This window comes from Mus caroli, chromosome 1 (assembly GCF_900094665.2).
Source record: "Mus caroli chromosome 1, CAROLI_EIJ_v1.1, whole genome shotgun sequence".
Classification (NCBI taxonomy): domain Eukaryota; kingdom Metazoa; phylum Chordata; class Mammalia; order Rodentia; family Muridae; genus Mus; species Mus caroli.
The window spans coordinates 83,426,928-83,441,640 of NC_034570.1; the positions used below are offsets into that span (position 1 = coordinate 83,426,928).

The 14,713-nt window shown below is 50.6% G+C and overlaps 1 protein-coding gene across 3 annotated transcripts; it reads right to left on the minus strand.

Annotated features, from left to right (window-relative positions):
• Positions 1–390: 390 nt before the first annotated feature.
• Rab17 (RAB17, member RAS oncogene family) lies at positions 391–12,012 on the minus strand. Of its 3 annotated transcripts, none has more exons than XM_021161788.2 (6): positions 11,929–12,012; positions 6,750–6,909; positions 3,333–3,484; positions 2,233–2,358; positions 1,434–1,527; positions 391–1,257 (listed from the first exon to the last, which is right to left on the minus strand). In XM_021161788.2, exons 2-6 carry the CDS (start codon positions 6,904–6,906, stop codon positions 1,142–1,144), a joined length of 645 nt encoding a protein of 214 aa, XP_021017447.1. In that variant the 5' UTR covers positions 6,907–6,909; positions 11,929–12,012; the 3' UTR covers positions 391–1,141. The 3 variants fall into 3 exon arrangements, with proteins under 3 accessions (XP_021017447.1, XP_021017440.1, XP_021017433.2); XM_021161781.2 differs by having other exon boundaries at positions 11,573–11,976; XM_021161774.2 differs by lacking the exon at positions 11,929–12,012 and adding an exon at positions 11,601–11,886.
• Positions 12,013–14,713: the final 2,701 nt, after the last annotated feature.

Consider the following 14,713-nt stretch of genomic DNA (forward strand, 5'->3'; position numbering starts at 1 on the left):
CACACTCCCAGAAGCAAGGATTAAACACACACAGAGAGAGAGAGAGAGAGAGAGAGAGAGAGAGAGAGAGAGAGAGAGCGATTTGCTCCCTAAATGGCCACACCTTGCCCCAGCAAGTGTCAAGAGAGAAGACTTAACAGGAACATGTTTTCTGGGGCTTTCCTCCCTGCTCAAGGACCTGAGTTTCTCTATAAAGATAAGAACTCACACAATCACCATCAGAAGAACTCACAGTCCACCCCAGACCAATGCCTGTGCCCACCCTCATTACACTCACCCCCATGAACCCTCACCATGTTTTACACCCACAAACCCATCTAGAATGTGTGCAGAAAAACTGAACAGGTGTGACCTGTCCGGCCATGGGTCTGAATACAACCTCATGAAGTGTTCGGATTGTCAAGACATTTAATATTTGGAGAGAAGGACACGAGACAACACGGTGTTCATCTTGGGACAGGGGCTTTAGAGTCCTCAGATCACTAGGTAGAAACCTGGCTCTGTCCATCCACCGCTGGAAGGGGGACACTTCCATCCCAGCCACCCTTTCAGACTCTGTCTCTCCTGCATCACCTCACTGAGACTTAGCACCTTGGGCTCGTTTTTCTCTTGAGCTCATCTCTGCATTTTTCCTTGCATTGATGCCCCTTCTCTTCCCCTGACAGTTTCTAGAACGAAAGTGGTCTAGTTATGGATGCTGCCCCAGGAGGAAGCATCTGTCCTCCCATCCCATGGATCAAAGGCTTTTCCCAGTCCATGCTTCTTCTCTGCTTCATTTAGCTCTTCTGTGCTGATCACAAGAAAGCTGAAAGGGACAGCCCACAAGGAGCAGACACACTTGGCTCAGGGCATCCAAGTATCTGGGTATCAGGTAAGGTAGGGCTGACAGTCTTCTGGGAGCCATTGGACACTAGATCTTCCCTGAGACAGTTCTCATCAGCTTTGGCAAGCAGTGATTACAGAGAAAACCAACGCCTGGAAGCCTCCAGGGCTCAAGCATAAGCCATCTCTGACAGAGAACATGAATGGACAAAGAGGCAGCCCCGGCAGATTTGTTGCTGGAAGACGTAGCTTGGGCTGGGGACCCTCTGAAGCACAGGCTGAGATGTGTCCTCTGCCAGCTCTCCTGCAGTGGCAGCGACTATCGTGCACAGCACTGGCGCTGCCGGATGGGAGGTTCCTGGTTCAGAGCCACAGCCTCACCTTCCTGTGGGCGGCTGCTCCCCCTGTCTCCTGCTCTCTGCAGTAGCTCCTGAGCTGTGGAAAACAGGGAGGTGTACTGGAGAGGGAGTCGCACCACCCAGAACCCTAACCAAACACTGCCTATTAGTCTTCCTCATACCCCTCCCTGCCCCAAGGACACCAGAAGTCAACCCCAAGGGTGGAGGCATAGCAGCGAGCTCTCACACTCCTGTGGAGGGGCCCTAACTCACCAACAGTGTTGAAGATCTCAGACACCTGGTAGTTCAGCTTGGCGGAGGTTTCCATGAACAGCAAGCTTTTGCTCTCTGCAAACTCTTTTCCTTCCTGAAGGAAACAGTCAGTGTGTTTAATGAGAGCCCCTCCAAAGACTCACAAAGTCCAAAGACTGTGGTTGACTCAAAAGTAAATAGAAATGCACCTGTAATCCCAGCACTCAAGAAGCTGGGGCAGAAGGATTATGAGTTCAAGGTCAGCCTTGGACACATAAGTCCCTGCCTCAAAACAATAGAAAAAGACATCTATGTGCACATATTCTTCATACAGACCACCTGATATACACACACCCTCTGTACATATGTGTACATACACCTTCTATATGAATCTCCAACTAGAAGAGGAACTAAGACAGAATCTTTGTGCATTTCTACACACACAAATGCATCTGCATGTGGGTTTGCATGTGGTGACTTTGGAGGCACATGTGTGTGCTCATGAATATACATCCATGAAGAACGACTCTGGGCATGTGCGTGAGCATGTGTGTTTATGACGTATGAGGTAGAGGGATCATGGGTATCCATGCAAGTGCAAGTATATGGGTGAGTATGTGAGTGCCTGAGGCACAGGGGTATCTGCTGTGAGTGTGTGTGTATGTGTGTGTGTGTGTGTGTGTGAGAGAGAGAGAGAGAGAGAGAGAGAGAGAGAGAGAGAGAGAGTGTGTGTGTGTGTGTGTGTGTGTTTCCAGGCCTCAAAAGTACTTGAGTCCACGGAATCAAGAACTCCCTCCTGCTGCCTGCCACCATGTGGCACCTGGAAGGTCACTTCCCGCTCCTCGCCCAGGTCCGTTTTGTTGCCGACCAGCATCACCACCACCTCTCCTGGCTGGAATTCCTTCTCCAGGTCCTCCAGCCACTGCTGGGCCTTGTGAAAGGAATCCTAAAGAGACAGAATGGAAACCGTGCTGGAGTTCTCCTTGCTGAACCAGAAGAGCAAAGCTCCCTTGTGGGTGCATAACACATCAAGACCTTGTCCCAGAATGCAATGTCAAAGGGCTGCTCTGGTCCCCTGACAGGGCATCCAGGATGGGCTGGCCCTGCTAAGGGAGAGCTGTGCAGCCAGGCAGCACACCAGAAAGCCAAGGACATGGATGTCACAGGGAATTTGGAGTCAAGAGCTCCACTTTGGACACCATTTTGTGCAGGAGAGAACTGTTATCTCCCCAAACCCAGTTCCTAACTGTAGCCCCTCATAGGTCAGGTGAGGGGCTTGACCCTGTGTCCTTTGGCACCTGTCTCCTGACTCCTGGCATAAAGGCTGATATGGGGTCCCATCTCTCCACACTCCTGGACCTATGCCCAACACATACATTTTGGATCCACTGCAATCTTTTATCCAGGACCCTCCCTCAAGCCTCTTGTACCTACTACACCTTCCTGCCTCCTACCCAATATGACTACTCCCCACTTCCCTATTTCCTGTGAGCAGCAAGCTCACCCTGTCCTGGACCAGGTTGGACACACTCGGGCATGTGAGTCCAGTCCTTCCATATCAATCCCATGCATGCTCTGTGTTCTGCAACCCCTGGTGACACACGCTGGTTGGTCTGGGGAGGTGGGCTGGCTCTGAAACAGTCCCTTACTATCTCAGCAGCACACTAGAACCATTGATGGTGGTGCTGTGGGGATAAGGAGTGCACCAGGAGATTGCAGAGAAATAGAGCCCAGCTTTGGGTGTCAGGGGTTGCCAAGAGGACTCTCTGAATGAAGCTAGCAGCATGGGCTCACTGGCTCCTTTGGTTGATGTAGTCGTTACTATAAACCATGGATCCAATCCTGTTTCCTCGCTGTGGACCCCTATAGAAAGCAGTAAACGTGCAGTTGCCTAGGGAAGAGGGCGGGAAGTGGCCCTACCTTCCGAGTGATGTCATAAACCAGGAGCGCAGCGTTGGCACCCCTGAAGTAGAGGTGGCAGACACTTTGGTACTTCTCCTGGCCGGCTGTGTCCCAGATCTCAAGCTTCAGAGATGAGGAGCCCAAGTCCAGCACCTTTGTGAAGAAGGCACCTGCAATAAGGGGACCAAGGGAGGGTTTGCTCAGGGTACGCTGCTCATCTGTGGCTCCTAGTGCATCATCCTGACCTATGCTTAGCAGCTCCCTGAGAGGCAGCTAAGCCCACACTCGCAGAGGCTGAGTAAATGCCTGTTCCAGAGGCTGGAGCTTCTCTATGAAGCAAAGCGTAGCTGGCAAACTGCTTTGTGCCCCTTAGAGGTTTCTCCTTAGGGTGACACTAAACTCTTGGGGTGATGTATAAGACTGAGTTAAGAATGACATGGGCCGGGCGGTGGTGGTGCATTCCTTTAATCCCAGCACTTGGGAGGCAGAGGCAGGCAGATTTCTGAGTTCAAGGCCAGCCTGGTCTACAAAGTGAGTTCCAGGACAACCAGGGCTATACAGAGAAACCCTGTCTCAAAAAACCAAAACCAAAACCAAAACAAAACAAACAAAAAACAAGAATGACATGGGATGGACCTCCAGAAATGAGTAATCCGCAGTGCCTCCACAGTGTCCACTAACGCCACTGAACTCTGAGAATTTTTGTGCCTCAGTCCCTCTGGTGCGCAGGCCACTCAGCCACCCGTTCCACTCTGAAGCCACCCTCAGTCACTGGAAGCCACCCGCCTCAGCTCCTTCCCCTGTTCACTCCTCTGATACTGTTCCTCACTTCAGCACCTAGAAATCTCTCACAAGTTACTTAATTCTGCATGTGTCAGTTGCAGAAGCAGCTGCAGGGCCCCCACCTTCCCCTGAACATTCAACGCTGCCTCCAGGTGTTCCCTTCCTCATTCCTGCACCCCCTTAGCCAAACCACAGAGACTGACCCTACGCCCTCCTGTAACACGCAATCCTCCTTTACTCTGAAGATATTTTCCCTTGAGCTTTGCTTCCCAATTTTGAATTTTTTACTTTTAGTTATGTGTGTGTGTGTAGCTGCAGGGTGAGTTTGGGCACATTCGTGCAGTGCCTATGGAGACAAGAAGAGAACATTGCATTCCCTGGAGCCAGAGTTACAGATGGTTATGAGCTGTCCAGTGTGGGTGCGGGGAACAAGAACTCGGGTCTTCTGGAAGAGCCGTATGTGTTTTTCTTAACTGGTGATTTATCTCTCTGGCCCTGATGGGATTTTAAAATAGTTATTTTATGGTACCAACAACCTCTATTTCAAGTGTGTGAGCTAGTAGGGTACTAGAAGCCAGGGAGAGTCAGGGAGCCCAGGTCGTGAAGGGTCAGCAGAGACCAGAGGCTTCACCCAGAGCCACTTCCCTGCACAGACTCGGGGTAGGTTTGGAACCAATTGGGGAGACTCTGGCAAACAGACCTCCATGCATGAAATGAAACTCACAGCTCAAGGACAGTGCAGTGCTACACCAGCTGCTGAGTGCCTTACATCCATTCTTTCAGTTCTGGAAACCAGAAGCCCCGGATCAAGCTGTAGGCAAGGCCTGTTCCTGCTCAGAGATCTGAGAGAGAGCCCACCCCCACCTCTCTCCAACCTCCAGGGACTCCAGCCACCTGTGGTGATCCTTGGCTATGGGCTTACCACCTCAGTCCTGGCTCTGGTCTTAACGGATGTCCTGATTAGCCTCAACTGTCAACTGGACACAGCCTAGAGTTGTTTTTAAAGAGTCTCAGCTCGCCCTGTGGTCGTGTCTGTAAGGGATTGTCTGGATTAATGATTGATATAGAAGAACCCAGCTCACTATGAGACCACTATCCCTAGGCAGGAGGGTCTGGGTTGTCTAAGAAGGCAAGCTGCGGGGCTGGAGAGATGGCTAAGTGGTTAACAGCATCCACTGCTGCTCCAGAGGACCTGAGTTTGATTCCCAGATCTCAACCTTCATAGATGAGGAGCCCAAGTATACCACCTTTGTGAAGGTACAGGCTGAGGGGAGATAAGAGGACCACATACTGCTGGCCTAGCTCTAGGTTCAGTGACAGAGACCCTTTCTCAAGAGGAAGTGGTAGAGAGGAATAGTGCAGGACACCAGGCATCCACCTGTGCCCTCTATGTAAGCATGCACCCATGCACCCATCCTAAGCACATACAAAGTGGGAGGGAGCTGGGAGGGAGGGCAAGGGGGAGGAATGAATGTGCCCAAACTCACCCTGCAGCTACACATACACACATAACTAAAAGTAAAAATTCAATATTGGGAAGCAAAGTTCAAGGGAAAATATCTTCAGAGTAAAGGTGGATTTGGTGTTACAGGAGGGCGCAGGGTATGCTTTCTCTGCATACAATCTTGCTCTCCCTCGGTTTTTCTTTTCCAGTTTAAACATGGTGGCTGGGAGTTCTCAAATCCCAGCAGAGGTACAAGGGCAGGGCACACACAGGCAATGACCCATTAGCCAGGGCTGAGATGTTTATACAACACAGAGCTGAGCCTTCCTGGAGAGAAGGGAGCTTTTACCTCACCAGACCAGTCTGCACAAACTGGCAATCCCTGAGGCAGTGAGTTTGTGGGAGGAGGCGGGTGGATGGACACATAATAAGATGGAGCATGAGAGGAGAGACCCAAGTCTCAAGTCCACTGAGGACCTAGCTTCCTGTCACTTCTAAGATTGGAAGGAAAAAAGGAAAAAAAAGCAAGGGCGAGCTGCCTGGAAGCAGGAGGAGCATCCTTTAGGGAGAAATCCTTAACGGGTATAACAATAATGACGGGCATGGGGTAGGGGTGGCTCTCTAATCTGTCCTTGCTCCAAATTAAAACATAGCATGTGTGGTAGCACATGTTTATCATCACAGCACAGGGGAAGCAGAGCCATGAGGATGGAGGGTTCCAGGCTAGCTTAAGCTACATAGTGAGCCCTTGTCTCAAATACCACAGACATACAAAGATATATGTGTGTGTGTGTGTGTGTGTGTGTGTGTGTGTGTATACACACACACATATATATATATATATATATATATACTTACATATATGCATACATAAGCAAGCACACAGATAGTTGTTTTCTTTTCTTCCCTTATAGCATGCCCCAACCTCACTGCCAGTCCCCCATACTGAAGCCTTCTAGGAACAGAGCCCCTACCCCTGGGTCTACACACTCACAAATGCCAACTGGGCTGAAAGATGACCCCTAGCCTGTCCCCTGACCCCTAGCAAAGCTTGTTTATGTGCATTTCCAGACAGTGTACCTGCCTGCCCTTGATGGACATCTAGCCCCACCCTGCAATCTGGCATTTCCAGCCTTGGGTTGCAGAGCAAGGGCCATTCGATGAAGACCACACTCCCATCTGCCCCTACCAGGGCTCTCCTCACTTACACCCCACAGTCGGCAAGACGTTGCTGAAGTCCTGCTTCATGTACCGGAGGGCCAGGCTGGTCTTGCCCACAGAACTGCTTCCAAGCAGAACCAGCTTGCTCACATAGGGCTGGCCAGAAGCAGTGCTGGCCTGTGGCAGCCCAGCAGCCTGCGCCATGGCCTGCAAACAACCACAGAAGATAGAAGTGGGTGGAAAACCTGTGGTCAAACCACCTCAGTGAGTCTAACACCCACCCCCACACACACATCACATATACCACACATACACCACATACCTATACACACATATGCATACACCACACACACACACACATCACATATACCACACATACACACACACCACATACATACACACACACATATGCATACACCACACACATATACCACACATACACATACACTACATACATATACACACACATATGCATATACCACACACACACACACACACACACACACACACAGAGGAAACTGTCTGTGTGACAAGAAGCTCTGCAATGGCCTCCGCCAGCATCATATGAGCTTTTTGTCCTAATTCACTGCCCTGTTTCTCACTGCTCACAAACTTCCTATTTATTCCAAGCACCCAACAGAGGTCAAAAGCACCTGAGCACCTCTCAGTTGTTCCTGGATTAAACTTGGTGTCTCCAAATCGTGAAAAGGGGATTTTTAAAAACAAAAGCCACCTTCATTAACATCCCAGATCTTCTAGACCCCAGGGAGGTGTCTCTTCCTGTCAGCCAATGCTTCTGGAGACTCAGCCAGTTCCGGTTTTCCTCAAACCCTCTGTTTTCCAATTAAAACTTAGCTCTGCGGTGGGAGGTGGGTAATCTTCCTAGGGCCAGGAGTGTGGGGCACACCTACAATCCCAGCATGCCAGAGGCTGAGACAGGAGGATATCAAATGTGAGTCTACACATAAGACTCCATCAAACAAGAAGGAGGAGAAAATGAAAGGAGGGAGGGAGAGAGGAAAGAAAGCAGGAAAAAAGGAGGGAAAAAGAAAGGGGAGGAAAGGAAGAGAAGGAGGAGGGATGGAGGGGAGGAGGAAAGGAGGGAGGAGGGAAGGAGGGAAAGAGGGAAAGGAGGAGAGAGGGGAGGTGGGAGGGAGGGGAGGAGGAAGAGGAGTAGAGGGGGAAGTGGAAGGGAGAGGAGGAGAAAGAGAAGGTGGGAGGAAGGGAGGAGAGGGAATATTGGAGGGAGGGGAGGAGGAAGAAAAGGAGAAAGGGAAGGGAGGAGGGAAGGAGAGAGGATGGAGGGAGGAAGAGGAGGAGGGAGGGAGAGAGAAAAGGGAGGGAGAGATATCTGTGTCTCTGGGACCTCACACACCCGAGTCCTTTCTGTTGTCCCTAATACCTCAGAGCCCAGCTCTATAGAAACAACATGGGAACCCTGCAGCGGTCAGTGACTGCAGCTTCCAGGTACATGTCACAGGAGGTGGGGCTGTGTGCCCAGCGCTCACTCTCACAGGAACTCCCAAGCTCCTGAAGGAAATCCAGAGAGATCCATATGCTCTCTCTCTTTACAAGCCATGTGTGAAGACATCAGGTTTCCTGTGCCCCAGGCTATTGCTGACAATCTGTCTCCCAGTGCTGACTCGGCTGACCCTGTGCACTCTGTATGGGGCTGTGGTTTAGGACAGAGAGCTGATCTCACATAGACCATGTGGAACAAGAATTTTTGAGTGTGGTATGCATGTTCCACAGAAATAAGATAAATATCCGGTTGTCTCTTTTTTACATTCAGTCGCCGGAGCCCCTGGGTCTGTTGTATCATGAAGGGAATGAAAAATGGTGAGACTGGGGTGTTATCCCTGGTGTCTATTATCTGGACCACATCTGTCCCCTTATTGATGTCTACACCCATTATGGGCGGCTAGACTCTCAAATAGAGCCTTTCCCTACCACACAGTACCTACAGTGGGCAAAGGCTGAGTAAGGACAGAGGAGGGGTAAAGGGAAGATGGACAGGAACCATAACACAGACCACCTAAGACTGTAGTGACAGAAGATGAGAATATAGCACAGACACTAGGTCTCACACAGAGGCCTAATACCAAGGCGCCATTCTAGAGAGCAATAGCTGGAGTCTGGGAGAGAAGGCTCCAGGGTTCCCCCAAGCCAGCAGCACAGTACAACAGTGACCAACAGCTAAGCATGGCCCATCCCACAGGGACCTCTAGAGCTTCTCCCATACACTTATCACAGAGCAAGATCACACACACCACACACACACCCTAAGTTGTCTGTTTCAAGCAGTTTAAAGCTCTGTTTACCCAACATCACAAAATTAATTGGCTGTAAATTAAAATACAGGTGACCAAAGCCACTCTTCTGTTACCTGTGTTTCTTCAGCGCTGGCAAAAACGCCTAGCACATAGTAGCTGCTCAGCACACACCTAAGCAATGAATGGACGCACGGAGCAGGTGGATGTGTGAGTGAGTGAGTAGATCTAGGGGTAGGCAGATGGGTGATATGCAGAAACTTGATGCACGAATGCATAGGTGCAGAGATGGAGGTGAGTGGATGAGTGTGTAAGGATGAGTGTGTAAATCAATAGGTGGACAATAGGTGGATGAGTGGATGGATGGATTAATTAGTTGACTGAAGGGTGGGCAGGCAGGAAGAACACTTTATCCAGCATCTGTGTTTTTGAAATATCTGATGAGAGAGAGGAGAGAGAGAGAGAGAGAGAGAGAGAGAGAGAGAGAGCCTCCAGGAATGGTATGTGCAGCCTCCTCCCAGAAATTCCACCCTTTGAGCCTAAAGGCATGGCCAGAGTTCAGAATCCTGACTAGGGACCAGGAGGGACACTCCCAAGGGCCATCCATCAACTCCACAGCAAACAGGTCACATCCCTTCTTCAGTGAAGCTCTAGCCCTCTGCCCTACCACCAGAGTCATTGCTGCTCTCCTCTGCAGTAGCCTGCCTGGTGCCACCTCTGCCACCCTAGCCCCTCCATCATGCGTCTGCCCCCCAACAACCAACAGCAGAGAGTTACAGACCCCACACTCACAGAGCCTCACTCCCTGTCTCCCTTGATTGGACCAACCTTGACTTTTGATGGCCTGTAAATACGTATGCCTATGTTATCAGCGGCTCAGCTTTCTCACTGGGTCATCACGGCCACCCTGAAGCTGGATTGCCTTCAGTGAGCTTGCCGTAGTCAAGCCAGCGAGGGAACAGCAGGTGCTCACTATCTCCTGAATGAACCCGGAAGCAGCTCCACGGATTCTAACTGGATCAATGTGCCTTCGGCCCCCAGGGCTCCCATGCCAGTCATACCCTGACGCATGTTGGAAACATGCCTAGTGTGCTTGCAGAAAGGGAGGCAGGGCTGTTGGCAGGCACTGAAGGACCTTCACGGGTCACCCTAGGGCCAACCCATACATGGCACAAACAAAGCTGTCAAGAGTGCAGCTGCCAGGGTCCTCCAGAGAAGAACAGAGTGGGTAAGTTCTCTGAGCCCACCTGCTCCCGAACAAAAATATCTGCCAAAGCTGAGCAGGAAGTCTGAGGGCCTGGGCATCATCGCCAAAGGCCCAGCAGCTTTCCAAGGCAAAGACACGAAATTCAGGGCTGGAGCGTGATGGGTTTTTATGCTTGTCAGGACCCCGGAGGCACTAGCTCGGCCCAGCACTGATGGTGGCAGGATATGCCTCGGGGGTGGTACAGGGGAATGCTGCCTTTGTACCTCCAAAACACCACCAATAGTTGTTGTAAGCCTTGGGATGCTTAAGCAGGGGGCTGCCACAAGATTCAAGCCTTTCTGGGCTACAGAGTAAGACCCTATCTCTAATAACAACAGCAGCAGCAGCAGCAGCAGCAACAACAACAACAACACCTCAGCTTTGATGTGATCACACACTCTGCCCTAATGGTCATAACATCAAACGCAGTGTCCACGTGGCTGCATCAGATTTCTACAATTACCTCGCTTTGATAATTCATTCCCCTATTACTCAATTTTTTCCCTGGTATTAATTATTTTTCTCTGTAATAGCTAAGACCACAGCAGATGTGCTCATGTTGCTTTTTGAGTGACTGTGTGTTGCAAGTTTCCAATAGCAGCCAGGCAGAAGCCTCTATTCTGAGGGAAAGTTGGAAGTGTGGTTGGTACCTGTCCCCTCTTCTAGAATCTGGATCTTTCTGAAGGCAGTGGCTGCCAGGTTGCAACTGGGAATCTCTTTCCATCCTGACTTGGTCCTTCTTCAGCAATCACAAGCCTGCCTCTCTTCCACCTAAGAAAACACATTCAAGGAAGGAGGGAACCCCAGAAGGCTGCACCCCTTCCTCTTCACCCAGATCCTCCAAGCTGTCCATTCCAGACACCGAACTTCAGAACAACATGGCATTTGACAGCAGAGGGAAACCAAGCTGCAGAAGAGAGTCTGCCAAGCTCTATGCTATTGCTGGAGCCTCTGCAGCCATCTGAAAAGGCTTCCTTACAAGGCACCCACTCACTCGCACTCGCCTTTTCCGTTCAAAACCCTTATCTGGAACTTTCTGCAAGGAAAATTCAATGGAATTTCCTCCCCAGAATATGACCTGTGACCCGAACAAGAACACTGTAGGTGCTGAACAAACTCAAGGCGTCTACTGTTTCAGATTCGCCTCTGATTCAGGTCCTGAGAACACAGGGACACACATCTGTATGCACGCACACACACACACACACACACACACACTCTCACAGCAGACACATACACACATGCTCACAGCCCACACACATACACACACATGCTCACAGTGCACACACACACACACACACATGCTCACAGCACACAAATACACACACACACACACACACGCAGCACAACACACCTGTTCACTTTGGAAGAGTGCTACAGACCATCATCCCACAGGGCCGCTGGCTCCCCTCTCTTCCCCTGGCTGTGCTGCCCCTGGGTGCTGGATGACTCCTCAGGGTCCTGCCAGGGGCGGGGTGGGCAGAGCAGTGCACACTGACCACTAGCAGCCGAGCAAATGAAGTGAGCAGGTCCCCTGCTCCCACCAAGGCCCCAGCCGGCAGGATTCTTCTCTTCCTGTAAACTCCGGTGCAAAGTCCCCACATGATCATGTGATCACCTGGGTCAGCATAAGCTAGAAGTCACACTCTGGTGGTTCTCTGCCTCCTCACCTAGCTGCAGCCCTGAATTTCAGCCCTTTCCAGGTCTCACCTGTCCCAGCTCCTCACACCTGAAAGCATCACAGACTTAGAGAACAGCTCTTCCGTTACAGGAGCGAGCAAGCTCACTTCTTAATTTATGTAAACATCTCCAGTTTGAGGCAGCATGCCAGGTGGGCAGGGCCAGGGGCCAGAGCCTGGAATGGGTGTGCCCTGGAGCAGGTAATTGCCTGGGCAGGGCTGGAAGATCCCCAGAAGGAGAAACTCTAGGCTGAAGAATGATGGAAATCAGTTCTCCTGTGCTCAGCCACGAATCCCAGGCAATCGTGTGTTCTCTCTGTGCTCAGAACTCACCTGGATAACCAGCTTGTGTTCCCAAAGCACGGGACAATGGGGAACTCAGCACCATTTAAGTGGGGGAGGGGGCAGCTGTCTTGGATTCCCAAGAGGCTTTCCAATACTCTCTGAAGAACCTGTTTCTCTGAAGAGGCCACTGGCCTTCTTGTTGTCACCCTGTCCTCCAGGACACACACCCTGTCCTCATGTCTGGGTGCCCCCACAACTTGAAGACCAAGAACCTCACTCCATCTCTGAAGAGGACCCTGATTCCCTGTGCCTAGATTGGCATCCAAGGTGTGGCACCCAGCACCGCTTCTATCCTCCTTGTGGTGGGTAGAGATGTGTGGGCATGGCCTCTTCTGATTACACTGGAAATGGTACTGCTACAGTGACTCAAAGGTTTCCAGGTCTCTGGAGTTCAAGGGGACACTGAGATAGCTATCAAAGGGGTTTATAAAGAGTTATTAACCCCATGGACAGACAGACCACAGCTCGGGGGCTGTAAGGAGAGGTCAAGTCTCAGAGCAGCAGGGTAACAGCTCAGTTCAACTATGAGACTGTTGAAACAGCGAGCCCAAAGGAGTGGGCATTCTCCCAGCAATATCGTACTGGGGAGTACACTGCCTGGGAAGAGATTTCATGCATTTCTAACAGCTTGTCGGACTACCTTACAATGAGACTGAAGTTCTCGTGTTGTTATAATGACGGATCCGTGGTGGGCGGGACCACACGTTGTCTGAGACTGATTAGAATAGAGGGGCTTATCCTTGGCCCTCTATTTAAACTCTAATCTCGATTCAGTACCCTGAAGACAGACTTGTGGGTGGCTGGACCTGCCCTTGCAACACATGCACAAGGAGCAATGGAAAGAGCTTTATATGTGCCGACTGTATTAAGTCAACTTACATAAAAACAGTAACAAACACTGAATCCCACTGAAAGAGTGAGACTCCAGAAGCCGTTTGGTCTGTGAGGCTGGTTGCCTCACCAGTGAAATACAATCCCACTGTGACTGTCTCCCTCTGGAGGGGCGAACAACCCAGTATTTGCTCAGTTCATGAGGCTGGGGACCTCTGCCGTCTCAGGGGGGTGATACAAATCTACATGGTTTCTGGAGAACTGTTGGTGTCTAGTCCACATCGGAAGGCTGGAAGCGCTGGTTCTGACATCAGTGGAGGAATAGCTGCAACGAGAGAAATCAACTCAGAGACAAGAGGGAAGGCCGTTTGAGCAAAAGGCAAAAAATCTTCCTACTGCTGTGCCCTTTCTATATGGGCTATGCAGAGGGTGCTGCCCATGACTGGGGCAGGTCTTCCCACATAGATAAGGCAATCAGGACAGTTCTTCTGAGCTTACACGATGTTCGCAGAACCTTCAGTTTCCCGGAATGGAAGCACTGAGACACCTCCCCCCATTTCTATTGGCTGCTCAGAGTTCTTGGGGTAACAGATCTCTTCATAGGCCCCTCTCACATGACACCCTACGTTCTCAAAGTCAGAAGAGGCCCTCTCTGACCTCTAGAGCCTCTCTTAGAGGGTTTGCCTGGTTGAGACAGGCCTAACAAGCACAATCCTCTTTTTGTTCAACTCAGGGTCAGCTGACAAGGGCTCCAGTGACTTTAACAATACATCTTCATCTTTTCCCTGTAACATGACCTCATCTGAAGCCTGAAGCCTTGAGCAGGAAGAGGCGTATGCACCAAATTCCCTTCCCAGGATTCTGCTACCTCGAGTCCAGGTTCTCCCATCACCACTGGGCTAGGAGTATACTTGTGTCTAGGAGTATACTGGTGTTCTGGTTCCCCCATTACCACTGGGCTTGTATCTAGGAGTATACAGGTGTTCTGGTTCCCCCATTGCCACTGGGCTTGTGTCTAGGAGTATACTGGTGTTCCGGATGATTTCAAGCAACCCGATCCTCTCCCAGGGTGGACCAGGATAAGCCGGAATCCAGACATTTGAGAAGAGCTGGGGGTGCATTCCTTCTCTGTGTTCCGAATTACCCCATGCCAAAGGTCACTTGGGTAGTCTTCTCCTGCAAGATCCTCTCTTGGACCAGCCTGTCTGCTCACTTGGACACCTGTCTGCCCACTCCGAAAGGCAGCCCCTGCCTGGCTGGCCTGTGTGATTACGTGTGATTCAGATGCTGAGAGTTGCCTGCTGTGGGAGAGAAATTTTCAGGGCTCTAAGAAACAAAGGATGTGTTCTCTGGGCTAACATGGGATAAACTCTACTTCAGCGTTGATGAGGACCCACAACTCCAAAATTCAGATTGTAACTCGAACCATTGCTGCTGGCGGTGGAAACAAGACAGAGCAGTTCCTAAGTCATTCGAGTGTGTGTGTGTGTGTGTGGCCATAAGTATAGAATTCTAGTGCTTTTTAAATTTCCAGACAATTCATCAAAACCTTGGACACTGGCAAGAATTCTCACTAAGCCAGGTTAGTATGTCACATGGACATGCACATAACTTCCAGGGTACCCATTCACCTTTCAAAA